The 27203-nt window shown below is 47.7% G+C and overlaps 8 protein-coding genes across 8 annotated transcripts; 4 read left to right on the top strand and 4 right to left on the bottom strand.

The window, feature by feature from the left end:
- Window positions 1-4516: 4516 nt before the first annotated feature.
- N7520_002273 (prolyl hydroxylase family protein) lies at window positions 4517-5959 on the bottom strand (the record flags this gene model as incomplete). Its single annotated transcript, XM_057136208.1, has 1 exon — window positions 4517-5959. The coding sequence occupies one exon, from the start codon at window positions 5957-5959 to the stop codon at window positions 4517-4519; it is 1443 nt and encodes a 480-aa protein (XP_056998894.1).
- A 2632-nt stretch (window positions 5960-8591) lies between these two features.
- Window positions 8592-10312, top strand: N7520_002272 (putative amino acid permease family protein; the record flags this gene model as incomplete). Its single annotated transcript, XM_057136207.1, has 2 exons — window positions 8592-8754; window positions 8859-10312. 2 exons carry the CDS (start codon window positions 8592-8594, stop codon window positions 10310-10312), a joined length of 1617 nt encoding a protein of 538 aa, XP_056998893.1.
- A 954-nt stretch (window positions 10313-11266) lies between these two features.
- Window positions 11267-13112, top strand: N7520_002271 (S53 family peptidase; the record flags this gene model as incomplete). Its single annotated transcript, XM_057136206.1, has 3 exons — window positions 11267-11372; window positions 11417-12483; window positions 12540-13112. 3 exons carry the CDS (start codon window positions 11267-11269, stop codon window positions 13110-13112), a joined length of 1746 nt encoding a protein of 581 aa, XP_056998892.1.
- A 1081-nt stretch (window positions 13113-14193) lies between these two features.
- N7520_002270 (zinc-binding alcohol dehydrogenase family protein) lies at window positions 14194-15280 on the top strand (the record flags this gene model as incomplete). The annotated part of the gene is made up of 2 exons (XM_057136205.1): window positions 14194-14530; window positions 14583-15280. 2 exons carry the CDS (start codon window positions 14194-14196, stop codon window positions 15278-15280), a joined length of 1035 nt encoding a protein of 344 aa, XP_056998891.1.
- A 1698-nt stretch (window positions 15281-16978) lies between these two features.
- N7520_002269 (uncharacterized protein) lies at window positions 16979-17316 on the top strand (the record flags this gene model as incomplete). Its single annotated transcript, XM_057136204.1, has 2 exons — window positions 16979-17286; window positions 17307-17316. 2 exons carry the CDS (start codon window positions 16979-16981, stop codon window positions 17314-17316), a joined length of 318 nt encoding a protein of 105 aa, XP_056998890.1.
- A 4646-nt stretch (window positions 17317-21962) lies between these two features.
- N7520_002268 (NAD-dependent epimerase/dehydratase family protein) lies at window positions 21963-23294 on the bottom strand (the record flags this gene model as incomplete). Its single annotated transcript, XM_057136203.1, has 1 exon — window positions 21963-23294. One exon carries the CDS (start codon window positions 23292-23294, stop codon window positions 21963-21965), a length of 1332 nt encoding a protein of 443 aa, XP_056998889.1.
- Window positions 23295-24182: 888 nt separating this feature from the next.
- On the bottom strand, window positions 24183-25183 carry N7520_002267 (spherulation-specific family 4 protein; the record flags this gene model as incomplete). Its single annotated transcript, XM_057136202.1, has 3 exons — window positions 24183-24491; window positions 24571-24928; window positions 25041-25183. 3 exons carry the CDS (start codon window positions 25181-25183, stop codon window positions 24183-24185), a joined length of 810 nt encoding a protein of 269 aa, XP_056998888.1.
- Window positions 25184-25779: 596 nt separating this feature from the next.
- On the bottom strand, window positions 25780-26999 carry N7520_002266 (spherulation-specific family 4 protein; the record flags this gene model as incomplete). Its single annotated transcript, XM_057136201.1, has 3 exons — window positions 25780-26100; window positions 26362-26710; window positions 26767-26999. 3 exons carry the CDS (start codon window positions 26997-26999, stop codon window positions 25780-25782), a joined length of 903 nt encoding a protein of 300 aa, XP_056998887.1.
- Window positions 27000-27203: the final 204 nt, after the last annotated feature.

Genomic DNA, 27203 nt, shown 5'->3' with positions numbered 1-27203 from the left:
ACAAAAGTCCATTGTTAGGAAATACACAAGTATTATAGAAGCGTTCTGTGCCGCAAGCTCTCAACGCTGCTTTGCCGTTTCTGGGGATCCCCTCCGGGAACGACAGGGAAGCGAAGAGACATTTTCTCAGTGAAGTCAGAATTAAGGTGAAAGGACTGGAAAGGGCCGAAACATGTATGTTCCAGGAGGTCACATGAAATCCAATAATGCTGTATGAGACTTGATTTGGTTTGGTTGTAAATAGCTATTATCTACGGGTACGACTTAATGTGAAAGATACAGGTAGCGTTTGCAGATGTAGATGACAACCAGCAATCTAACTTTGTGGAATTTCTAGGTGCTTGATGCCCATAAAAAGTAGCTAAAATCGAAGCTTTGAGGTCTGTAAGAGAGTTTCCTGTACTTTACACAGAGTAATGTAACGCAGTCGTAATGTAACATACAGAAGTGACTATGAAAGCGGTCTGTATGGCGGCTTCGAGGGCGGTCTTCCAGGCGGCAAGATCAAAGCGGTCCCCGAAGCGGCCATCGAGGCGGTCTTGTAGGCGGTCCCCGGTTCTTACAAACAGGGGAGCGGTCCCAAGAGCGGTCCCAAGAGCGGTTTCAAGAGCGGTTTCAAGAGCGGCATAAAAAGCGGCATAAAAAGCGGCAAAGTCGTCTCAGTGGCCGCCCATTCAAAAAATCGGCGCTGGCGGGAAGGACCAATGTTGAGAGGCCTCGGGAGTTTTGTAACATATGAATGATGGGGAGCGGTACAGTATACTTGACTGAACTGCATTCCTCGCCAAATTACTGTACCGATTTCAAGAATGTCTATGTACTATCAAACTCGCTATGAATGTCATCGGATCATTGTCTCACATTCCAAAGGTTCATTGAACTTTTGTTGTAGATCAGAGGTATGGATTCCTTATCTTCTACTCAGAGGAACATGAGGCTTTAAATACAACAAGAAGACTAAGTTGATTGGAAATCACCTTGGTTCTTTGCATAGGCTTTGCGGATTTAGTTCCGATGGTTTGGCTTGGCTTCTTATCTGCACCTGCGGCCTGCCTCATATTACAACACCTTTTCGTGATATCTTATCAAAGGCTTCGATGTGGTCTTCTGCCCGTTGCAAGATAAATCCTTCTGATAGTCACTTTGGTCAGTCCAAGAAGATTCGAAGTTGTCACCCTGGTAGGTGAGGAAATAGTAACTGATGTTTTTGGTTCATTCAGCCTTTCTCGGCCTGGTAGCCATTTCCGTTATCAGCCACTTCATTTTTAGACTAGCGGCTGCCGCTACATTTTGCTTAAAGAGTACTTCCTGGGCCTTGTGTCTAATACAGCTGCAACTACGTATAGTGTCCTCAGGCCGGAACGGAGCTTTTACCACCGTGTTCATCATTAGCCGATGCAGCTAGTTAAAAGGTACTGCATCAATGACTACCCGTCTGCTGTCAACCAGATTCCTCTTGTACTGTCTCTCAATCTGCGCCCTTGCTGACTTTGAGGCTAGCCAATCTTCTGGACATCCAGGTTGATTGTAAATGTACTCCCCTCCGCACTTGTATTTCAGATGTCAAGACCACGAAATATCGATACACTGACTCATCCAAGCATTAGCGCACATCGATTGTCAATTGTATTGGCTGCTGTTTATCCATGTTATTCCACAGATTGGTATTGATATTCTGTGGCATGCAGTACCCTAGATAAGCTTTGTAGTTTTGGTGACGATATGTTTGTTTTCAGCCCTTGGCTGACGTCGTCGCTTTCATCAAAATCTTTCCCCAGCACATCGGAAAGACCAGATGAGTAGACTAGCATTCATCTGTAATTCTCATCCAGCCTTTCCCCAATACTCGAGGCAGCCACACATTGTTCCCGAAGGCATAGGGCTAGAGCAATCCCAAGGCATCTCTATCTTCCAGTGAATGGCTTTCGCTCGGCACTGCACGTAATCCACATCAGTTTGTCATAGTCGAGGCAGCGACTACCGCTGTCGTCTTTCAGGACCAAAAACCAGATTCCTCGAGCCAAAGCGTGTTTCATATATGAATGTGTGAAAGGTCGGTATAATCAACGACTGGGCAATCAAAAACATCATCTCTGCCAGATCTGCTTCATTCGATAGCGGCTCCATCGAAGAAAATAAAACATATCTGCAGTTGAGACTTGCCAAGGAACTTCTTTCAAGAAATCATTATCAATGCTGACAAAATGAGAGGGATATTCGCATATGTAGAACTGAAAATGCATGAGCTGCAGTGAGAGGAGCGCACGGAGCGACTGACAGCAATATGCCCAACAGCACTTTTATCCAAAGATGAAAACCTTTCTCAGATAGAGGGGGAATTCTTCGTGCGCGAACAAAAGTTCCCTGTGTCCTGGATTTATTAGCTCAGCTCAATTGTCTTTCAATGGATACTTACGATATTGAAATGTTCTTCGGGACTAAATGTCATTCGAATACATTTTTCCTTCAATCGACACAGGGAAAGCTCGCTTTATTGGTTCCTTCCAAATGTTTTTCATAACGGCCACGAACTTGAGACGAACTCCGGAGGCAGATCAACGTCACCTAGTGTCCCGTGGGGAATTGCCTCTTCCGGTATACTTTCCCTTGGGTATTGCACCTGTCTCGTCAGTCAATTGTTGGCAAATTCTGCTTCAAAGTCAGTAGAGCCGTATCGAAGGGCCTCAAGGCACACCCTCGCCATTTCATAGGCGTGTTTCCCTCCAAGATGCTTTCCTTTCCAATTGGTCGTGTCAAAAGGCACTGGCAATGTCGATGTATAGATCGCGGTTTGGATAACTGTCACGTGCTGAATCTGGCCCCCAAATTTGGCTGGAGCTACACGATTCGCGCGAAGTCACGCGAAGAATGTTCACGAGCGTCGGTAAGGAGGCTTCATAAAGGCAACCCTGTTCGAGCGCGTAAGTCGATTATTTTGTTTTATTTTTGACCCTTCACAGTCATAGGTCTCGGGATAGAAAGACTATACTGACTTTATTCCAATCAGATTCAAAATCTTAACTGTGCAGTCCATCTGATAACGCACTTCGCAATTGACAACGAGAGTCAACTCTGGCACCGGGCACCGGCGATGCAGGCGGATCGGTGATACTGGTGCCTCGGTTGCCGGAGGAGGCTGTAGAGCTTGAAGAGAGTAGAATGGCGGGAGAATCCACTCCCTTTATAGCACACTCCAAGCAGAAAGGGCTCTCCCCCCTTGGACACGCGAGTGGCTTGGCCATGGAATTTCCGGCTGGTGTCTGATGTGACCCGACTCGTCTGGCTGACGAGTGAGCATAACATGAGCTGAATGAGATAGGTATCCATCACCACGAGGCGACCAGTGATGCAATCGACCGGTGGATCATTTGCTCTCTAGAGCATCATCGCAAAGGGATGAGAGGATGCCCGTGGTCACAATGAGCAAGTGCGCGGACACGCTGACCAGTATCCGGAAGGCCACTCAAGCCCGCCCACAATTGCGGCATTTTCGCTATTGGATGATATCACCGAACTGTGTTTTCATCCGTCCACCGACGGAGTGAAAGAAGGACCGGAGACCGAAATTGTCGACAAATACCATGCGATTGGCGGATCATATCGGGGCTGTGCAATGTAACCTCAGAAGCGGCGGAGTACCTGTCAACACGACATTGAGGGGAGGCCAGCACTCTGCATTCGTCAGGAAGGCACGCTGGTAACAGAGGCAGGCGAGATGCACTCACAGGAGTAAATTCTAGACAGTTACGTAGCAAGCTACGCTTCAATGGCTTGAGTGAGGCGTGGCAAACTTGCTTGCACATCATACCATGCTGCTGCTGCGGAGGGGAGTATATCTCAAGAGGTCTTGCTCCCGCGTGGCTGCTGGCGTAGCATGGGGCGTCGGATCGTAACCTCAAGGGGGCAGTGCATGGGACTGAAAGCCGATTCGTAACAGGGGATGGGGCCGAGATGATCAAAAAGGGGGTGGCGATAGGTGCAAGATAGAGGAGGTGAAAGGAAATGTCTGAGAGAAAAACGGGTCTCAAGGGCAGGGCGAGCTTTTTATGCCGGCGCAACGGAAGGCGGAGCTTACAGAACGAGGTATTTGGGCGCTAAACCCAAAAAGGCAAAACTAACTGCATACAGTAATTCACAGGTCCCGGTTTTACATCGTATACATGGAATTATTTCCATGCGAAGCGCTGCTTCCAGCTGAGAGAATTACCTTTACAGCTGTGGCTTGTTATGCCTCTGGTTGGCTTTGGTAAAAAAGCCAATAATGCCAAAGAGAATCTCGGAGCTGTCGGAGCTGTTGGTGAAGGGAAATCGGAACTTCAGCTTTTTTTGAACAAAGTTGTGCATAAATCCCCGAGTGATCCACCCGATCAAAGTTGAAACGAAGGATAATCTCGGAAATGAAAGAAGACATCGGTGATGCCTGTTATGTGTTCCTCGAGCCAGGCCAAATGTCATGTCGATGATAACTGAGAAAGTTCATTGCAGTGAAGTGTTCATTATTCGTGTCCAGTTCTTTTTACTCCTGTGGCTTTACATCATACTCTACGTCAGTTCGGATGATATACTTCGCTCCCTTCCTTACACCAGTCCCCTCATGTAGCAACGCCCCATTGGCTTCTCCATGGGGGAAGATTGCAACAGATCCCATCACCGGCCGCACAGGGTAGGCATTCAGCGTGCCTTCGCGCGCAGCAGGCATAAAGAAAGTCGTCTCTCCGCCCTCGAATTCATCGTTCAGATACAACAAGAATGTATACATGGAGCTCTGCCTGTTATCCTCGGGTGAGGAATCGTATACGTAAGTGTCATCGGGTAGGATGCCGGATGGCGGCCAAGCACCATCAATATGGCATCGGTACTCGGCCCCAGGGACGTATCTATACACGCGGAAGCGTCGGTTGACACCACGAACAAGACGACCGTTAATGGACTGCGGGACATATGGAGAAATTCGAGACCAGAGTATATCGTGGAACGTGGTGTCGATGACCCAGTAGAAGTTGTGTGCCAAAACACTCATATCGCCGTCTTCGCGGAGGGGTACGTCAGGGACGAAGTTGACGGATTCACCAGCGGCGATGATGGCCTTGCACTCTGCGGGAGACAGTACATTCATGGCCATGCCGAGACCTGGAACGGCGGGGTGGGGGTGGTATGTTATAGATGGAGCGACTGTGTCGAGAGGGACGGCATTCGGAGTGGTAGTATACAAAAGAGCGGGGTGGTGGTTGGGAGGCTTTCGCATGGGACCGGGAGTTGTTTCAATGACACGGAGCGCGGAAGGGGATTTTGGTGCGTGTTGCAGGATCGATTTGTCGAGAACAGAGGCATATATTTGGAGGGGTTCCGAAGAAGGACGCAGATCCCAGATAGATTGGAAGGCAATGGGGCCAGGTGAGTCAACAGCCTTTGAGCTGTCAATCGGTGTGCTAACCCGAAGGATGGCATCGAGGACACCAAGAAGATCCAAGTCCTCTGAGCTGCGCACCGGAATCTGATTTGCGCCGGGCTTTGTTGAAAGGCCGCTCACAACATCCAAATCACGAACCCAACGGCACAAGGCTCCGATCTTGGGCTGCTCACCCCGGATCCTCATTTCGGCGAGCAAGATCTTAGCATCGAGGAATTTCTTGTCGGTCAAAGCGCCCGTGATTCGTGCTGTCAAGTTTGCGCCTTCAGCAGAATTGACACCCGTCGTGCATGCCTGGCGAAAATCGTAGACTGCGCTTCGCAGGTCCTTGCATGCTTTCGACTTTGTAAGGTTGGGAAATTGTGTGAGGGTGGCGAGAGTTTCAATTGTGATTTCGAGGTCCTCCTCCAGGACAACCGTGTTAAGATGTTTTGGTTCAAGAGTGGTGCCATCGGGAGGCGGGGTGAGGGTAGAATCGGCCTTCGGAAGCTTTTGCGGAAGGTCAACCTGCGCATTGCGCTTGCGCTTAGCGGCTTTGGACTTCGCCATGATTAATTGTGATGAATGTTTGATCGGACAAGTGGGGAAGAGGTTTTCTGTGGCACTTGACCGGAATAACAAATCTCCGACTATCGCAAATCCTTATCGCCACTGTTGCACATGTGGAGTCTTCACAATCGGCTTGAAAACTGTATGTTTTACCGAAGGTTTTATATATCAACCGGTTGATGTCGGTATATAACAAATCCTGAATCTTGGCTAACATCCTGGTGTACTCATCAGGCAGCAATGGAAAGTGTTGGCAGCTGATCTGGCGTCCAGGGGAAGAAAGGGCTAAAGGGTAGTAGCGTGGAAACAGAAGAGAGGGACAAGATCTGTATTCCGAGAGGGATGGAAGAGAGAAGTGAGAGAGGGAGAGAGAGGGAGAAATATAGCTAAAGACATGCACGCGCTAACAAACGGAGGGGGTCAGCAGATCCATACTCCAACAGAAAGCTATGATTATAAAGAATGTAGAATTCAAGTCTCGGCCTGTGCGATTCTTTTCTAACATCTGAAGTTGCGGTGCCCATGCTGAAACCCGTTATCTGCAGATTATGGTCGCAGTATACAGCTGTATGCTTCCCTTGATCAGTATCCATCATGGAAAACAAACTCCCTTGACTGCTGTCTAAGTAGGAAATATTCGAGTGATTGCGATTGTCTCTCTCTAAAGTTTCATATCTGACTGGCATAAGCAGATACTCTGTGGAGTCACTATTGCTTCAAGGTCTGGCAGAAAGAAAGGTAAAGCGAACAAATGACTTGCAGTAGGTTAAAACTGGCCGTCATTGAATTGAAGCGCCGTGCTAAGGCCAGTAATCACTTGGTCTAAACTTCGAGCACTAAATGTCTTCAGTAATGTGGAGACATCTTCATATCTTGATATTTTCTCAATTCCGGGGTAATTCTCCACAGATATGAATTAGTCTTGGTATTTCAAATCAAATTACCAACCAAATTGAAATTATGAAATCACAATCGCCACCATGGCAAAAGGCACGAGACCAGGGCATGAGCTTTAGTGGGGAATGCATGGTGATCTAAGCCCAACATGGATAGTCTGGCTATTCATTCCTGAACGGGTTCGGCACTACACGGTACCTGACTATCGTCGGCACTATTACACCTCTATACCACTAATCCCTATCAACTAGTGCTACTGTTAAATGACACCATTAGTCCTCAATCAAGCATTACAGGTGTCATGGATATACCCCGCATCCGCATTCTATGTCCATCGTTCTCGAGTTTATCTCAGCCCCGTGACAGTGTATCAAGACAGCAACCCACATTGATCGCCTAGATAGGAAGGTAACGGAGACCTCTACACCGAGACGGCGATGCAGGCCAATTACGGATGCACAGAGATGTGGTCTTCGGGGGCATCAGCCACAATCATCGTTGATCTAGCTATCATTCTAAATAAAGTTCTATCAAGCTCTTACCGACTTATTAACTTCCACGTTCTTATTGCCAAAGTTTGACCTGTAAAGCGGATCTGGCGTTTTCCGTCCAAATACTAAGGGATATTCCGACGTCCCGTAATTATGCTTGTCATCAGCTACGATTTTAAGATTAGTGTCTCGTATTTCAACTTATATGAACATTGCAATTAGGTTAGTGAGACGTATATTTCGACCACTCGGTTAGACATAGATCTAGACTCGGCAGTTCGCTACAGCTCAGTACATCACTGAAACGCACTAAGAACTGAAGATTTGCAGGAAGAACACCTTCGAGAATAAAGATCTCCACCAAGATAGAACATCTGATAACGTTTAAATATGATTCAAATCTTAAGGCAATGCTAATGTTTTCGTGATGATAGCGGAGTTTAGTCCGCCGTCAAGGCGATAACGGTTCATTATCGGTCGCATGGACTTTCTACTTTGGGCTAAGCGTTACTACATACTGATGATCCGTCCACGGCTTCCATATTTTCGCTTATGGCTTGGATGGCTGCAGGGTCCCTGGATGCGGCGCAAAAGTTCATAATGTTAGATTAAACTCAGAAATCACTACAAAGTATACTTTCGAATATTTAGCGAGTGTACTTGTATGTACAGAGGGTTCCTATATCAAATCCAGGCTCAAGGATAACGCATCAACAAGAACAAATTAGGACTACAATATCTATTACAATAATGAATCTTAGAATCTATCTGTATTGATCTAATATTTCAACATTGACACAATTCATGTACATTGTCACTTATCATTTGTGGGGAAAGCGATAACCCACTAAAGGAAGTCCATCCGAAGCGGCGACTCCCCGCAAAAAATCAAAAAAAAAAAACGCCCACATCGTTAAAACATTTCTATGACCAACAGCTTCCAAGTCATGACCAATTCTAACAATTCCCACCCATAATTCCCGTCCCATATCCAATCATCATTGGTCAATTCCTTCGGCTCCAGCTTTATCTGTGTCCCCGTATTTTTCCTGGGGGAGATACTGATACCAGCGCCCGGTCCTGGACGATCGCGTGAGTTCCAACATCCAGCAAGATATAGAATTCAGCCCAGTCGCCCCTGTAACTCGTTTTTTCTTTTGATCTCAGCTTCAGGCGGAAAATGGGAGCTACGTCTACTTGCTTCTCCGTTGAATTAATCTTTATTGCTTCCGGCTGAATATACGATGGATTTGGAGTCGAACTCGAATTCTCTTCCCTTTAAACCGCCTTTGGAGGATGATCAGGATGTGCAGGACGCGACCGATTTGGCGGCCATGGGTCATGCCCAGGCTTTGACGAGAAAATTTGATATGTGGAGCATGTTGGCTCTCGCTTTTTGTGTTCTTGGTATGTAAATGTTCACTGTTGCCACACTGCATGGATGCAATTGCAAACCTGCAGGTGGACTGCGTGGCTTAGGCCGAATTGAAGCTGACTTGATTCAAATGTAGGAACCTACTCTACTTTTGCACAGGATCTCAGCAGCGGTCTTACCAATGGCGGTCCTATTACCATTCTCTGGGGTCTGGTCCTGGTCACAGGCTGCAATCTCTGTGTAGCCCTCTCGCTGGGCGAGTTGACAAGTAGCATGCCCACAGCTCTGGGCCAAGCATACTGGGTCTACCGACTTTGGAACACGCCGCTCGGCCGATTCGTATCATACATGTGTGCCTGGATCAACACATTCGGCTGGTGGACCTTGACGGCATCGCAGACCGCTTTCATGACTGAGTTCCTGCTCGGTATGAAGACCATGTTTGCACCCAACTGGAACGGCGTGAACGAGGGCTGGTTAAACTTCGTTGTGTACATCGGTGTGGTCTTCCTGTTGACCCTTATCAACGTTGTCAGCTGTCGCAAGGAGAAGATCCTGCCATGGTTCAACAATTTCGTCGGTATTTGGTTCGGCGGTTTGTTCATTGTCTTGTCCTTGGCTTTGATTATCTCGGTCGGTGTGAAGAGCGACCTCTCCTTCCAGCCTGCTTCTTTTGTGTTTGGAAAATGGATCAACCAGACTGGGTGGAGTGATGGTGTGGTCTGGTTCACTGGTCTGGTCCAGGCAGCATATGGATTGACTGCCTTCGACTCGGTCATCCACATGGTGGAGGAAATCCCCGACCCGCGACGAAACGCCCCCCGTGTCATCTGGATGGCCGTCCTTTTTGGCGCAATCACTGGATTCATCTTTATGGTGGTCTGCCTGGGCTGTATCCAGAACCTAGATGCAGTCACTAACGCAAGCCTCCCTTTCATGGAGCTTATGCTCGAGACAATCGGCTTAGAGGGCGGCGCTGTCTTGCTCGCCCTTTTCATCTTCAACGGACTCGGCCAGGGTGTCAGTGTTCTAACCACAGCCTCGCGTTTGTCCTGGGGATTTGCCCGTGACGGCGGTCTTCCCTGGAGCCGATACTTCAGCCACATCGATCCCGTGTGGCAGGTTCCCGCACGAGCACTCTGGGGCCAAGGCGTCGTCATCGGTATTGTTGGAGTGTTGTATCTTTTCGCCAATACCGTGCTCGAGGCTATCCTGAGTGTCAGCACTATCGCCTTGACTGTGTCATACGCGATGCCCATTCTCGCCTTGTTGGTCGTTGGTCGGGACAAACTACCTGATGGCGGTTCATTCAAACTCGGTCGCTGGGGACCTTGGTTGAACTGGGTTAGCATTGTTTACTGCGTCATCACCACCATCTTCTTCCTTTTCCCGGGTAGTCCGAACCCGGCACCCAGTGATATGAACTACGCCATTGCTGTCTTTGGTGTCATGCTTGTTATCGCCGTGGCTTTCTGGTTTATCCGGGGAAGCCGAACATACCTGCAGACTGAAGATGCCATTGCTCAGATGGTCTACGCTCAGCATTTGGAGAATGAGGAGGCCGCGTCTGTTGCATCTGATCAACTTTAAATGTTGACCTTTAGAGCAAATTTGTATATAAGTACCAAAATAGTTGAACATTCAACATGCATATAAATTGATATCCTTGACAATCTTAGCTGGTATTGTTGACAACTGTTCACGCAACAAAGTTGGTGTGTCACGTGTGTTACATTAGAATCTTGCTGGTTGGAACTGTGATAGGTCAACCCCTGAAGAAGAAGTTAATCGGAGATCACCAACCAGAACCAACCATATCTTTCCAATCTACACTTGATTTCGGTGGCTGAAAAAGTTCTGTTTTTCAATTGAGTGCCAAGATCTTCGTCTTACTTGGCAAAGTTCCCCTTAACCTCATAATTTTTACACATTTACACATGCCCATTCCAGATTTAAACTCAGACCGTCGCTAAATCTCACTGCAGCTGCCATACACGTTCAATTCATCGATCTTGTCCGTGTTTTATTGGAATCTTCAGACGTCACCGCATTCATCACTGTATCAAGTGTGGGTCTCCCCTGTCGATCATCTCCCCAGCATCGCGTCGCGCGCCCAAGGTCGCAAATGTCTCAGCCCAGGAAGCGAGGGGTTCCCCATTCCGATCACATCAATGGCTATCTCATGTCCTCTTTGCCCAACCCCGTTGTGACGAAACGGTAACCTGCAGAACGCATTATCCGATTGGAGTAGGGGTTCAGGGACCGATATCCAACTGAGACTATGGATCCTTCCGACGGTCATCCGTTCAGGGTCCACTGAGATTGTGGGACTATGCAGGGCCAAGAGCTCATGTGCGCGTTGATGCCCTGGACTGGCAGACGACTGGTTCTTTCTGCACATTCTTAGGCAGTCGTTCCCCCGCCGATGCAACCATAATAAATACTCCGTTGGATCTACCCCTCTCGCGTCGGCCATTCCGGGGCCTTGCCTACATAAATATTTGACTCGGCTCTCCTGAGCAAGGCCCGTCACTCCTGTCAAGTATGCTGTCGTTTTCGAATCACGGCGTGTTGTCGCTGGCGGTCTTGTCTCTTCTTACATCTTGTACCACGGCGGCAGTGTTTGAACGACTCGCCGCTGTTCCGGAGGGTATGTTTTTCGCTCGATAAGCATGATAAAGCTAACTGTTGTAGGATGGCATTATTCTCGGACCCCCCGTGCTAGCCAGCCCATCAAATTGCAGGTGGCATTGGCACAAGGTGATGTTCCTGGATTCGAGCAGGCCTTGATGGACATGTCTACTCCCGATCACCCGAAATACGGCAAACATTTTCGCACGCACGATGAAATGAAACGTATGCTGCAGCCCAGTGCTGCATCAGTGGATGCCGTTCGAGAATGGCTGGTGGATGCTGGCATCACAAACATCGAGCAAGATGCCGATTGGATGAAGTTCTTCACAACTGTGGAGACGGCCAATAAGCTGCTGGACGCCAACTTCCAGTACTATATCAGCAATGGGAAACACGTGGAAAGTCTTCGTACTCTGGAGTATTCCGTTCCGGATGCTCTGGTTGATCATATCAACATGGTTACTCCTACCGTTCGCTTTGGCCAGATGCATGCCAACCGTGCGACAATCCACGGGAAGAAGAAAGCTGCCAATGAGGCTTTCCGCAAGGCCTCTCACTATGTTAGCACTGATTGCAATAGTGCTATCACACCGCAGTGTTTAAAGGACCTGTACTCTGTCGGCGATTATAAGGCCCAGTCTGACAACGGCAACTCTATCGCCTTTGCTAGCTACTTGGAACAGTATGCTCGGTACTCGGATCTTGCCCTGTTCGAGCAGAATATCGCCCCCTATGCCATTGGCCAGAACTTCAGTGTGATCCAGTACAACGGTGGTGGAAATGATCAGACCTCCCCCAAAGACGGCAGCGAGGCCAACCTAGACCTCCAGTACATCGTTGGGGTAAGCTCACCAGTCCCCGTCACAGAGTTCAGCACAGGTGGCCGTGCCCCTCTAGTCCCAGACCTGGACCAGCCCAATGCAAGCGACGACGAGAATGAGCCATACCTCGATTTCCTGCAAAGCATCGTCAAGATGGATGACGCTGATCTGCCACGCGTACTTTCCAACTCCTACGGTGAAGACGAACAGAGCGTGACTGCAAAATACGCCCAGAGCGTCTGCAACCTCTACGCCCAACTCGGCAGCCGCGGCGTCTCAGTTATCTTCTCCTCTGGTGACTCTGGCGTTGGCGCAGCCTGCGAAACCAACGATGGAAAGAACACCACCCACTTTCCCCCCAGTTCCCAGCCTCTTGTCCCTGGGTTACATCTGTTGGAGGAACAACACAAACTTCCCCGGAGAAGGCTGTGCTTTTTTCCTCGGGTGGGTTCTCTGATCTGTGGGACCGTCCTTCTTGGCAAGATGCTGCTGTCAGCGCCTATCTTACTACTCTGGGATCTCAGTGGTCCGGTCTATTCAACCCTAACGGTCGTGCCTTCCCCGATGTTGCGGCGCAAGGTCAGAACTACGCTATCTACGAGCATGGATCACTCAACTCTGTGGATGGTACCTCCTGCGCTGCACCCGCGTTCGCGGGTATCATCGCTCTCGTCAACGATGCCCTCATCGAAGCTGGCAAGCCTACTTTGGGATTCCTCAACCCATGGTTGTACTCCAGTGGCCGCTCAGCACTAAATGACATCACCACGGGTGGAAGCACTGGCTGCGATGGAAAATCTCGTTTCGGTGGTGCCCCGAACGGCGGCCCTGTCGTTCCTTATGCTAGCTGGAACGCTACCACAGGATGGGATCCTGTCACTGGACTTGGGACACCGAACTTTGCTAAGATGTTGGTAGCTGCTGGAGTGAATTGATTCCCACGTCAGGATGAATTAGAATGAATTTACCAATATGTTAGTTGACTGGCCGGTCAGCTGGTCTTTGCATCCGGCTAGATGCATGAGCATAGATTCTGTAGCTAGTTCACTTGAGTATAAATATCATCAAATTCTTTGACATTTGACGCCTTAATATATTTCGACTTCTAGTATCGTATAACCTGTCCGATATTGAGATGTCTCTGCACCTCGTTCTCAGTCAAGTTGGTATCCACTCAGCTTTTCTGTAGTGTCGAGCCTGAGTGAGCAACGTATGGACTCAGCGCTCTAAGAAATTATTGGCAGGTGCCCCCAGAAATGACCGAGTGCCACTGAAACCCTCCACGACGAATCTGCTATGCAAATTGGTAGGTAAGTTGGTGGGTAGATGAAAATGTTAGAAGAAACAGGTATGGTGATCTCAAGTGCCGGACTTAAAATATGCGGAATTTAGTTCGCTTATACTTTAATTCTGCATAAAAGGACCTGTATAAGTTCCACTCAGAATTACTATGAACAAACATTGAGTCAAAAAGAGACCTGGCTAAGAGAGACGGACGAAACCCACGGACGAAACCCACGGACGAAACCAACGGAATCAAGGATGAGATCCACAATGCACAAAATTTGCACCGATTGTGGGGTCAAATGAGAAAGTGCCGGCATTAAATTCTAACACTAGTCTGAATCGGGAAGACGGGCTTGAAGAATTCTTTATCTTTTGTTGACAGAGGTATCTGACATCTAAATACTTATGATCGCAAAGATGATTCAACCTATTTGCTTGGAAGGAATATATAGAGATTATCACCGATCAAAGCATTACAGGTAAAGTAGCATAAAGTTATGCTATAGCGGCCCATGGAACATTCGTGATTAATGAAGCTTAAATTATTAATCAAGGTTTTCCTATGATAGACGATCCACACTGACGACACTCTTCCAATACTTTCCGTTGAATAGATTACAAATTCGATTTGTGGAGTCCAAGAATCCTACCAAAGATATATAAGATGTCCTCCATCTTCCCGGGACGGTCCGGTACCCCATTCAATCAATTTAAGAATACTAAACCATAATGAAGGAAGCTATTGTCGAATACCCCGTCAAGGTCGCTATCAAGGACATTGATATCCCTACCCCGCAGCCGGGTCAGGTCCTTATCCGGGTAGTTGTGTCCGGCTCCAACCCCAAGGACTGGAAGGTACCTAAGTGGTACCCAGAGGGATATGGCAACACTGGTGATGATATCGCCGGCTATGTCGAGAGCGTCGGAGAAGGCGTTTTGAACTTCCGCAAGGGCGATAAAGTGGCCGCTTTTCACGAGATGATGAAACCAGGTGGTAGTTATGCTGAATACGCCATTGCCTGGGAGCACACAACCTTCCATCTCCCGGAGAAGACCAGCTTAGAGGGTACGTTTGAAATTCCATTCTTGCTAACACGATTGCTGATCTTTATGCATAGAGGCTGCCACAATTCCTTTGGCCGCGATGACAGCCGCCCTGGGATTATATCAGCGACTTGAGCTTCCTTTGCCCTGGAACCCGACTAAGGAATCCCTGCCGCTGGTGATTTATGGTGGTGCCACGGCAGTGGGAGCGTTTGCTTTGAAATTTGCCAAGCTGTCCAATATTCACCCGCTGATCGTTGTCGCGGGCAAGGGAATTCCATTTGTCGAAAGCTTGATTGACAAGGAGAAGGGTGACACAGTCATCGATTATCGTGAGGGAGACGACGCTGTTCGCGCTCAGATTAAGGCTGCTGCCAAAGGACAGCCGATTCGTCATGCTTATGATGCAGTTTCAGAGCATGGAAGCTATCAGAACCTGATGGCTTCCTTGACTGCCCCTGGTAAATTCACGGTTGTCTTGCCTGCTGCTCTCAGTGAGAAGATGCCTGAGGGTATTGAAGCGTGCCAGACTATGGTTGGCTCAGTCCATGCCCCGCCGGCCGAGGGTAAGACCGTTGAGGATAAGGAATTCGGTGCTGCCTTTTATCAGTTCATGGGACGAGGACTGGCACAGGGATGGTTCTCGGGACACCCGTACGAGGTGCGAAAGGGCGGATTGAATGGATTGGAGGGTGCTTTGAAGGACTTGGAAGCTGGTAAAGCTTCCGCGACCAAATATGTTTTCAGAATTGCCGACACCGAGTCGGTTTAGGGACTAGTCAGGAACTGTCTTTATGTCTTCAGTTCACCCAAGCTGTTTGTTATAATTGGGTGTGGAAATTATCAAATCTTTATGAAATATACGGCCTCTGTCGCACTTTGGCCCAAGCGGCCCTGTAGTAATATCGGTACTGTTGATGTATGTTGTACTCCTAGATCTCGGGATAGCAGAGATGATTTAGACCTCTAAGCTCCCGGAGTCACTCCATTCCCGCGCGCTCACATTTATGGAGCCACTGGCCCTGATGTGATCTCACCACCATTGCTACCCACTGTCGCTATGTAACTACGGTCATACCTACTACGCGTGAGAGAGCTCAAGTCCTTATGAGCTTACGTGTCTTCCTTTCCTCGCAGGTACGACGCGGGTATCGTGGGGGCCATACAAACCGCGCCCAAAAGGTATTGGACGACATCAAAGAGTGGAACCGAGGGCCAAGTTTCTTGTTTATAATTTAGTCAAATCCCTTCCAGCCACTCTATGCTCCTTCGCTTCTTCATTCTTCAACCATCCGCAATGTTGGAATCCCTCCCATCTAAATATTTCACCATGGAATCCACACTACCTCTCAATGCGGATTACATCATCATCGGCGGTGGCACTGCTAATTGGTAGTTGCAACTCAACTATCAGAAGATCCAGACACACAAGTTGTAAGTATATGCTGTTGCGGAGCGGGCGGCTGATTTGGTTCGTGCGACCTAGGTGTCCTAGGCTTCGGATAAGTTATTTATGCCCATATACCCTGCACAGATAGACAAAAACTGGTTCTGTGTAAGAAAGTTCCTTACTGATCACTTCTTCAAGATTCAAGCCTCTTCTGGGCAGCGTCAGGGAAGCCACGATGGCACGCTGGATGGCACTCAAGGGGGCTATTTTACCTATAATCCAACAACGCAATAAACCCTCCAACATTGATGATCTGTCCAATATTATCGGCATGCTACCTGGGGTTGTGGGCATAATAGACCTGCTGTTTGGTGGGACCCATTACCATCTGCCTCAGTTTTAAAGATTCCCCTTGGAACGTCTCCCTCTCTCTTCTTTCTTCTTCCATGCCTTTAAGAAAACAGTTTCTGCCACATCCTCTGAAGACGGGCCTCGCGTATGACACGAACTCACTGTGGCCAGAGCTTTATATAAAGTATATGGGCGCAATGCTTCTTTCCTGGTGCGGTATATAAATGGTCAGAGCTAGACATGATATTCCCTAGGATTGAATTTGGCTATCATTAGGCTGCTGGCAGGTATATGAAGTCGTGATCTCCTAAGTTGCAACTCATATATCGATGATGAGCAGTGTATCCTGATCAGGGTGCGGCGTGGGCGCCGCGACCATGCTGGGCAATTACTAATGCGTTTTGATATGTTGACCCAATTAGGTCTAGTAATTGAGACTGTTCGTGTGTGATTCTAGCTTTCTTCCCTCTTGTCTTTTCATACCACACAACTTTGTCTTTCGTGCATTCTTCCGCATATGCGCAGCATATCACTTTCCACAGAAACATATCTTCACCCGCTCACTTCTTCCTTTTTTATTTCCCCGTCAATGGCTTTTTTGGTATACAGGTACGTATTACGTTTTTCACTTACATTTCATCCCTGATTTATCGCATCCATTGTTAACAACTTCCAAGCCAGATAGTCTGCAATCTTTCCTCAGTCAGAAACAAGCATATAAGCGTCAAAATGTCGCTCTTTGATCTACCCAACGAGTTATTGTACCAAATCATCTCGAATGTCGAAAGCGAAATTGATCTATCCTCCCTGCTCCAGGGCTACTCGGACCTCGAAGCCATGATCTTGCCTCGTCTTCACCAGCTCATTGCCGAGAAGTACGAACACCTTCATCTAGAGCACTGTGCTGCGCATCGAATGGCAGAATGCATGCGGTACAGTTTGAAGATCAATGAAGGATTTGGTAGCACCCATCCTTATAGTGTTGGCAATGCGTTGTGCTGCGCAGCTATGATAGGTCGCAATGATATGGTTCAAATGTTAATTGACAATGGTGCAGACATCAATGATACATCTTCAAGCGTCCTTTCGGCATTAAACTATGCCATAGAAAGAAATCAAATTGAAACCGTACGGCTATTGGCCGCTCATGGTGCTGATCTGAATCTAAGGATGAAGAGTTGGTCTAATGAGACCCAGTTTCCACTGTGGCAAGCGGTTATGGGGTGTCGTCACAAGATGGCAGGTCTTCTCCTTGAATTGGGAGCAGAAACCGATGCATGGTTTCATTACTCCCGTATTAGCAGGACCGCTGTCATTGTTACTTGTCATTCTGGAACAGCCCTATGGAAATTGAAATCAAAATCTTTAGGGCCAAGGCTAACCGAGATCGTTCTTAAAGCCCTGATTGGTAGAATGAGACATTATCCAAGTAGCATACCTGAAGTGCAGGCTCTAATCTGGATTTCTAGTCACATGTGCATGCTTCAACAATGCCAATCTAAGAATCACCATCGCAGCACTGGCCTGTTGATACAAACATATCCCTGCTGGGACGGAAGAAGCCCAGTAACACCTCATACATCACCATGTCTTCCACAGCGCCTTGAATCCAACGTAGACAAGTGTGACGAAATGAATGAACTTGTTCGTGCTTTCTGCTCACACCTTCCACCCTTGCCAAATCAGGAAGCGATCATCGTCCATGATCTCCGAGGCTGACACTCCTCATTTCCCCCGCAACGAAACTTCCAAGTGTTCAACCATAGATCTCTTGCCATGAACTCGCTTTCAGTGTACAAGATACGCCACTCACCATGTGCTCTGGCCCTTTGGAGAGGAGGCTGTTTCCTTGGATGTGCCGAACAAATACAAACAGATTCATTGAAGGATTCGGAAAGTCTTCTTCTGCCACACATGGTATCTTGTTATCCTGAAATCTTCTGTGTCGTACATTGACTGATGCTCATAAGCAGACTGGCAGACACCGCCCCAGTAGTGGTATTCAAAGCTGGGTGTAATCCTGGAGGTCGCTGAAGTGAATATCTCGATGTTGTCACAGACCGACGACCTTGCACGTCTTCAAGTCACCACGCAGACCGTTTGAATCTCTGGGATCGCACCAGGAGAGAGACCCACTTGAGGCCACAGCTTGGGAAATTCCTGGAAAATGTTGTTGGATACTTCATTGGATACTGGTGGGTGGAGGTAAATCACTTTCATGGCCAAAGCCATGATGGTGATGAAGTACTCTCGTCAACCACTTCTTCCCCCGGAAGTTACTCGCCATTGAGAAGGTATAGGATGCAATGGAACTCAACCAGAACGGCTGGATAGTCCAGGATGGCATAATGGATGAGATCTCTCGACTGTCCCATCGCAATCGAGCTTGTTAAGAGCACGATACAAAGGTCAACTTCTGGAGTCTATGAGCCCACCACGTGCGGAATCAAAACATTCTCGGCATCTTTCTGATGAGGTCCTGCAGCTCTGTGTCCTTGGTGCATGCAAGTTAGTTGATTTGTCTGTTCCAGAAAACCAACGTCTCCATCATCGTCACAGGTGCGATAATTATTCCGAAACAACGTTCGTCAATACTTCCGGTCGCGGAAAGCACAATGGTTGAAATAATTGGCCTGGTTGCATTGATGGTCTTCTCGGCAGTCTCGTACCACCCACTCTCTTTCGACTCAACGCTGGTCGTTAGGCCCACGTCTATCGCCTTGTGATGCACTGTGCAGGCCATGGCCTGACAAATCACTATCATGATCTGGGCACCAGAGCTCCAGCTGCGGCACATAATCAGTCTCGCATAGCGTTAATACACTCCCGTGTTGATAACTTCGCCAATCAGGCTTCAATCTCTGCATCGCCGTTGTCTGTCAGGCTTTTCTTTACAAGAGGGTGCCAAGTAAATACTTCCGCTTTGGTGGCTCTGCGGTCGCAAATCCCTGCTCTACGTGTCAGCCCTCTATTGTTCTCCCGAACACTCTCCAAACACTCAGACATTCTGTACGCTTTTTTGAGACTTCTTGAAATTGTATGTGGCCTAGTACACATTACGACACCAGTCTGTCATGACGAGCCACTCAATATTATTTTTGGGGTTTCCACTCTTCCCCGAGGTCATTGCGCGCGCAGTTGAAATTTAAATATATATCTGACACGACGTTGGTCTTACAGCACACTCCTGTCCAATGAATCGAATCATTTGCTGAGACCTTCTCTGACGTTTGATTTTTAATTTTGTCTCCGAATTGCTAATCCCTTCAAATTTTATTTGTCAGTTTATTATCACTGGTTAACGCGCAAAGCTTTTCAATATTCTAAGGTTTCTAGTCTTGTCTACTTTGGGTAACATTACAAGGATGATCATTTTCATCCCAAATTATGTACATAATTTGCTCAGAAAATTTTAGAGCTATTAGTACAAATACATACTGATTCAATTTTCCGGTGACATTTAGTTTGACTTCACATCATGCGTCTATCACAGCCTTGGGCGTCGACACGCCTTCCCCATATGCCGCCATAATTAAGCGAATGTCCCTGCAGCCATACATACGTGAAGAATACCCGAAAGAAACAAAAAATGGCTCGCTTACTCTGGTGCCTGATTACAAAGTCCGGCAGAAATCCGAAGGATCAACGGGAATATTACCTAAATAGGAGCAGCGGATGGCTTTTTTCATGGCCATCTATTGGGCAACAGCTCTAATTACTCTCAACCTCGCACTTTGTCGTGATCTGACCCTTGGCGAGGACTTTTGTCAAATCAAAGTTGGTGTGTTGTCAAACAAGGGATGTGATGTATCTGGCCTGATATTCCGAAATCCCCGCGGCCCCACCAAACCTAAAACATGGCCAATGAAAGACCCGTATATTGACACGCAACAAGTCGGGATATCTATCCAGGCCATGCCACTCTATTGTCATGCTTTGTACGGATGGAATTCTCCTTACAGGTGAAATCGGAACTTTTCCCAACAGACGTCTGTGACTGACATGGCTTCCCTTGCTTTGCCGTCTCGCCAAGGCCACGCTATTCTGACAGCTCAAATTAGATATCGCTCACCGCTCATCTAGAAACGAAGAAATCACTTGTTTGCTTCTGCATGGATACTCCAATTTATGTTATCACTGGCATCATCGAAATAATCTCTGTCAGCCATGGGATAGGGTGTGATTGTGCCGGATTTGCTCGGATATGGCGCCACGGAAGCTTGTCGAGACATGTTATCGAAGAGGGCTATCGTTAAACATGGCTAGATTACTAATTCTTGAGGATGTTCAACGTTGTGTCGCTGTGGGTCATGATTAGTAGGTTTAGTATATCTAGGACCTGCCTTGAACACCGCGATGTAGGGGCTGTGCGAGCTGTGGATCACTTTTCCGACTAGTCTCGTATATTCATAAGCGCTTGCTGGCCATTGTAATCCTCTAAATCGGGTATGTAAAACCCAGTACGAGTTTGAATATTGGTATTTTTGTATCTTATTCTCTAAGGCTCATCTAATACCGTATAGAAGCAATAAACCCAATTGAAAAGCTAATCGGATACCCGGGTTATGGATATTGTCCATACCATACAAATGGAGTAAACAATTGTGGCAAGAATGTAGTCGTCATTGATTAACTCAATGAAAAGCCTCTTAACACTCGGCAGCTTGAGTCAACTTCTACACTTGTCTACGCGGCCGATCCGGATAGTTGGAAAGTCAATTTTCGCCTATAGACGCCGCCGCAGCGTATGTCCGAGCTGGGAAAACCGTCACCTTCCCTTGGTATACACCGGAGATGTATGAATTTTAAAGAAAAAAATTTATTCGTTCATGGAAAGCGGGGGCCGATGAACTAGTAGGAAAAAGCTGCCAAGAGGTGTCAAAAGTGGCGATGAGTGGAGATTTCAAGCTGACAAGTAAGGTAGCGGAGTACGGAGTAGATAACGGTTTGCAAATTGACATGATGAGTTGGATTAAGGATGTTACATTTGTAGTGGATCAATTGCTTGTTATACGGCACTGATGTAGATCATCTTAGATCTGCTTCTAGCTGGGATTTAACTCGGTATATTCACTTGCATAATTACACAATTGCCATTTTGCTGTGTTCATAAACTTCAATCATGGAAAATTCACCTTATGAAGCAATTGTTCCACAGTTGATACACTTGGTCGTTCAAAGTCGCCCCCTCGCTTATTTACTCCATGATTTTGTAGATAAGGAACCGGCCCCTCTTTCCAGGGTTCCAAGGTTTCCCTTGTTCCCCGGAATACTTCTACTCCGTATTTCTATTTTCTTCCCCTGGGTCTTCCCCTGGGTCTTCCCCTGGGCCAGACTGTTGGTGGGCCAGACTGTTGGGGCGGACCCTGAATTCTGACGTCGAAGTATACTTTGTCTTTGTCCATCCATGGGTTGAATCGAGTTCAATGATTTGGCTTTTCTTTGTTATGGATGTATCTTTCGGATCTTATTCATATTTCTTACTAAGTATTCTTACCAATAATTAATTGACATTTAATTACAGTTATTGATGTTGCGTTGTTGAAGTTCTTCTGTATGATGTACCATGATACCCCGCACTCAAGTGCTGCACCTGCACAACTGTTTAAGTGTTTGTAAACCATTGCAACAAATTGATTAATTTCAAATTAAAACGCTTGCGCCCGCAAATTAAATATCCTAATATCCCAGATCTACCTACGTAGTATATATATCAAACCTTGACCTGATCCGCATCTCTAAGATAATTCCAAAGGTCCTCACAAGCATCCTGCAAAGACTTCTCCGTCCTCCACCCAAGCTCCCGTTCCGCCCGGTCGGGCGTAGCGACACAAGACCCCACATCCCCAGGCCTCCTCCCAACAATTCTCACAGGAATCTCCAACTGACTAACACTCTCCAAAGCCTCCACAACCTCAAGAACGGAATGTCCCGTTCCCGTCCCAAGATTGAAAGTCCTAAAAGACCCACTAATCCGTCCCTCCTGCGCAGCCGACAACGTCGCCACATGCCCGCGCGCAAGATCCGTGATATGAATGAAATCTCTCACCGCACTTCCATCCACCGTATCCCAGTCCGTGCCGTAGATACACAATTCACTGCTTTGGCCCGTCAATGCCCGCACAGCCGCCGGGAAAAGGTTCGAGGCGCAATCGCGTGGATCTTCGCCCAGGAGCCCTGAGGCGTCGCAGCCGATTGGGTTGAAGTATCGGAGGCAGAGGACTGTCCAGCTTGGATCGGACGTGCAGACGTCGGAGAGGATTGCTTCTCCGAACCACTTGCTTCGGCCGTAGGGGTTTGTTATTCCTGTGCAGCCTGGCTCGACGGATACAGGGCCCGAGGCCGTGGTGTAGGATTCGCGTTCGTGGACGCAGTTCTCTTCTCGGAGGCGCGGAGTGTCGTCTGCTAGGGTTCCGTAGACGGCTGCCGAGGAGGAGAAGATGAATGATTTGATCCCGTGGTCGTCTAGTAGACTTAGGAGGTCGATTAACCCGCGCACATTGTTCTGATAGTAGCGCAGTGGGTGCTTGATGCTGTCCGCGACGGCCTTGAAGGCGGCAAAGTGGATGACGCCTGTTATCTTGGAGCGGGTAGCGGTGCTGCCTGGGATGCGGGTGACGTGTGTACCGAGGAGGACGCCCATAGCCGACATATCCTGGTAATCAGCGCAGCAGAGCTTTGCTTTGGGGATCGGCAGGCCGAGAGGCTCGTAGTGGAGCTTTGCGGCTGCGAGGATTCGCGCAAAGACATCGCGGTAGCTGTTGCTTAGGTTGTCTACGATGATGATGTTGTAGCCTGCTTTGAGGAGCTCTAGGGAAGTATGACTTCCAATGAAGCCTAGACCTCCTGTCACAAGAACATAATCATCGGCGTCAACATCGAGTGGATCGTCAGGCTCTGTGGCAGGCGTTGAAGGGTCAGAGAATTGAGGAGAGTTGGACCCAGTTGAAAAACCTGGCGGAGGGGACGACATGGTTCGATGAGAGGAAGAAGGTAGGGCTAGACGAAGCTCGACAGGCTCCTTCTCGGAGCAGCCATGATCCATTTGCCGAGAAATTAGGAATTAGAAATTAGTTAGACGCAATTGCAGGATTTAACATAGTGGATATAGATAGATAGATTTACAAATATCAAGAAAATCTTGAGAAAATCTGGACAAAATCTAGACAAAATCTAGACGAAACCTGCTCGGGCATCATTGCCACATTCAAATGTTATCTTAGCGGGTCATAGATGTGAAGCAAACCGGAGTTTTACTTTAGTCCTTACAGGCGAGACGAGTATGTCTCACTTGGTAACGGATGGGTACGGAGTCTCCGCCACGTGTATCATAGTATTTCATACTCGATCAAGTCAAAAATAGCATAAGCTGATGCCGGTTATGGTGGGTCATAAAGTTTTTTTTCCCTGGAATACTTCCATGGTAATACAAGACAAGGTCCATCGGCTAAAGATCTTCGATCTTGCCGGATGTCCCGTAATAAGGTTGTCTATTACCATCTGGACTATGTAGAATTTCGCTTTGACAACAGTTGTAAGTTCTTAGTTCTAAGTTCTAACTTTCGCCTATTTTTTCTTTGCCCCTTGCAGGCCGTTCGAGTGCCACATGTGATAAGATATAGGTTATCAGTGGATGAGGCGCACCGCCTTATGGCAGGGTAAACTTGGGTTTTCCAATCTCGGGTCCGACCTTATTGTCCCGAAGTCAACCGTCCAATAACAAGCTAGAGAGCTAAGGTCGGAATGTGGCTGACTCCAGGGTTTTACCCGATACGAACGCCACATCTGACATGTTCATAACTACTTCGTACGAAGTAAGAGAACGATTGCATTGGACGCGAAAAAAATTACAGAAAACTATAGAAAAATAGAGAAAACTGGAGACCATTCACTCGTGGGTGTATCATTATCCCTGACCCACAGTTCCATCGTTTCAAGACTGCAGAGCCTTCATCAGAGCCCCCCAACTGTGGGGTCCAAATCGCTCATAGAAATCACCTGCAACCTCTGTCACAAAAATATAGGCAGCTTTGCCGCGCAGTTCATGAACCAGCGTCTCCAGCTCATCCAATGGGACCTCATTGATCATCACACCGGACCTGTTCCGATCATATTTGAACCGCCCCAGCCATTTTTGGACCTCATCGGATCGGTAGCGTGGGTACGGTTCCTCACTGATAAAAAACATATCCGCGGACTCGCTAATCTCTACGTCCGGTGGGGTCCCGGGATTGTGGACCACCTAGACCCTCAAGTGAGTTCATTAGTCTGTTTCCATGGACTTGTGCCGGATCCACCGGGAGAACGGGGACGGGACTTACAAATCGATCGGCGAGAATTCCCGGATTGTTCTTGATGAACTTGGTCAGTTCGCGTAGATAATCGGCTCGATCGGACGTGAAGTGGTTTGGGGTCTCGTCGACGAAGATCCCTTGGACCCCCAGCCCGGTGGATGAGTACTGGGCCGACCAACCCGCGTACTGGTCAATCTCGGCATAGGTTGTCGAGCGGGGCTTCTTGCAGTAGTCGATTCGAATGTAGCCTACGGTGTACACGTTGGGGTAACCATTCAAACGGGGGATTTCTCGGGAATAATTGGCATCTGGGAGAGGCGATTCGCCTGGGCCACTGTTTGGGTTGATGATGACGAGGAACTCCAAGTCAGGATTGGATTCGATGCTGTTAGCTTTTGGTTAGATTTCGCGATCCGTCTTCCATGTTCTGGCCATGGTGATGTTCGGATAGATGTCCGTTTTCGTGTTGGTGTTGGTGTATTGAATTCCAGACTTACGCTGCATAGAGTGGAGACCATGTTTCCGAATCCAATGGATAGATGTACAAAGGCACCACGACGGTGGATTTGGGCAGCTCCGTATTCGTCATATTTGCCATACTTGCCATATTTTCCATGTTTGACATGTTTGCCATGGTCATATTGGGTGGGGAAAGGGGTTTTCTTAGACCCTAGACTCAACCACCAATACAAATGGTCAAGGAATGCAGGGACACAGGGGAGTTTCTTACGTGGCTCCAGACGTCGGATTTATAAGTTCCCGCGTTAGCTGACTAGTGCTGACCTTCCAAGGCGAAAAGTGGAAAAAAAAAAGAGTAAAAAGGGAAAATTGGGGAAAAATGGGGGGAAATGGATCAAAGTGAGCCAACTCGCAGGAACACTAAGTCAGACTAAGGAACGCTAACGTCTTAGCGCCAAGGGACTAAAGGTTCACGCCACTCCGCTGTGGATATGAGGCAGGGATTATTTGTGGCCGAACGAGGCTGAAAAAAACAAATCATAAATTCCCAAAAAAAATACAATACAGCGTAGAAATTGATTACATTCAGGAACACATCAGATTACTAAGATTACTTCCCCTGTCAATCACGCCTCCCATAATCTTGGCATCAGCCACAAGCCACCAGCGCATCGCTTTGACCAACTTCGTATTTTTCTGTTTAATATTTTTATTCCCGCATATGAATCACCGGATTGTTTCGCTCTCGCTTTAGCCACATGGGTACCCACTTTGATCTCAGGTAGGGACGGCATCGCAGAACTCCTCTAACCCTGATCCAAAACTTTCATAATAATTCTCTGTTAGCGTGGTCAAGAAAAGATAGGCGGCTCGGTGACTAAGATCGTCGACAAAATTTTTCAGACTGTGATTCGTCATGGTGGGGATTGAATGAATCATGTAGGAGTAGTTCCCGCGTTGAGAAGTTTCCAGGGTCGCCAACTCCTTTTTCTGACTTTGATAATAACTGTAAGATTGTTCAAAGACCACAGTGATATCCGTAGTATTATCTTTATCGGCATATCGAGAATCGGGAATTGTTCCTGGGTTGTGGATAATCTAGATCAAGATCAGCGAAGAACTGGAAAGATCCAAAATCGAAAAATCCCAAGAAAGAAATCAAGACCGAATCGCGACTCCACTTTTCGGCCGTCCGTACCAACGATCCGGATCGATGAATCCAGATCGACTCTCCACTGCCATTGCCCACTTTCTCACCTTCCACTTTCCACCTTTTCCTCCGTTTCCACTTTCATGCAGTCTCCATGCAGGTCCTTTCCAGGGTAAAAAAAGCAAAACAAAAAATAAAGCAAAACTCACCAAATGAGGTGATTGGATCCCTGTGGAGTTTTTAACCGCTTCGTTGATTTGACTCAAGTATTCGGCTTTGGTGGAATTCCAATCATAGGGAATTTCATCGAAGAAGATCCCATCCATTCCAAGTTCATTCGATGTCGCCGTCCAATTAGCATAGCTGGCCACATCGTCCAAGACAGCAGTGATATTCCGATTGGCATAATGGGTGGGAATATATCCCACTTTTTGCACATTGGAATATGTGTCCAGTCGACGCACAGCGGTCGCATATTGAGTATTGGGAGTGGAGGAACCAGGCCCACTGGAGGGATTGACGATGATCACAAAGTCAAGCTCAGGATGTGTGGAAATCCTATATGTTTCAAGTCAACCGTAGCTCCAGTCTTCAGGGGTTGAGCATTTACTTACGCATCATACAAGGGATCCCAAGTAGTGTTCGTTTCAGGATAGATGTACACGGGAAAAAGCACTTTGGATGCCTTGCCCTTGTGTGCATTGTTCCTGGGAAGGATCACCGCCAGCGGAACAACAATTACAATAATAACCACTATAATGGCGGTAATCAAACCAGCGAGGCACCACGGGCGCCGGAGGGAGAATTTCCCACGCGGGGAGGCCTGTGTTCGCTTCAAGGACTCCATGACAAGAGCAAGATGAGACGAAGAATCATCCAACAGAGGGAAAGAAAGGAATTATGGATTATGATATGCAGATCAGAGTTCCGGTTTTTCCTTCGGGGACACGGTCTCTATCCAATTTTCACGAGGCAAAAAAGAAAAACTGGGAGATTCTAAGCGTCGAAATCCATGGCAATGTCTTGGGGCCCAAGATGGTTCTAGCTCTAG

Source organism: Penicillium odoratum (assembly GCF_028828045.1).
Source record: "Penicillium odoratum strain IBT 22623 chromosome Unknown utg000002l_segment0_segment0, whole genome shotgun sequence".
NCBI lineage: Eukaryota > Fungi > Ascomycota > Eurotiomycetes > Eurotiales > Aspergillaceae > Penicillium > Penicillium odoratum.
Note: the sequence above shows the minus strand (reverse complement) of the source record. Positions and strands in the feature narration are given on the sequence as shown.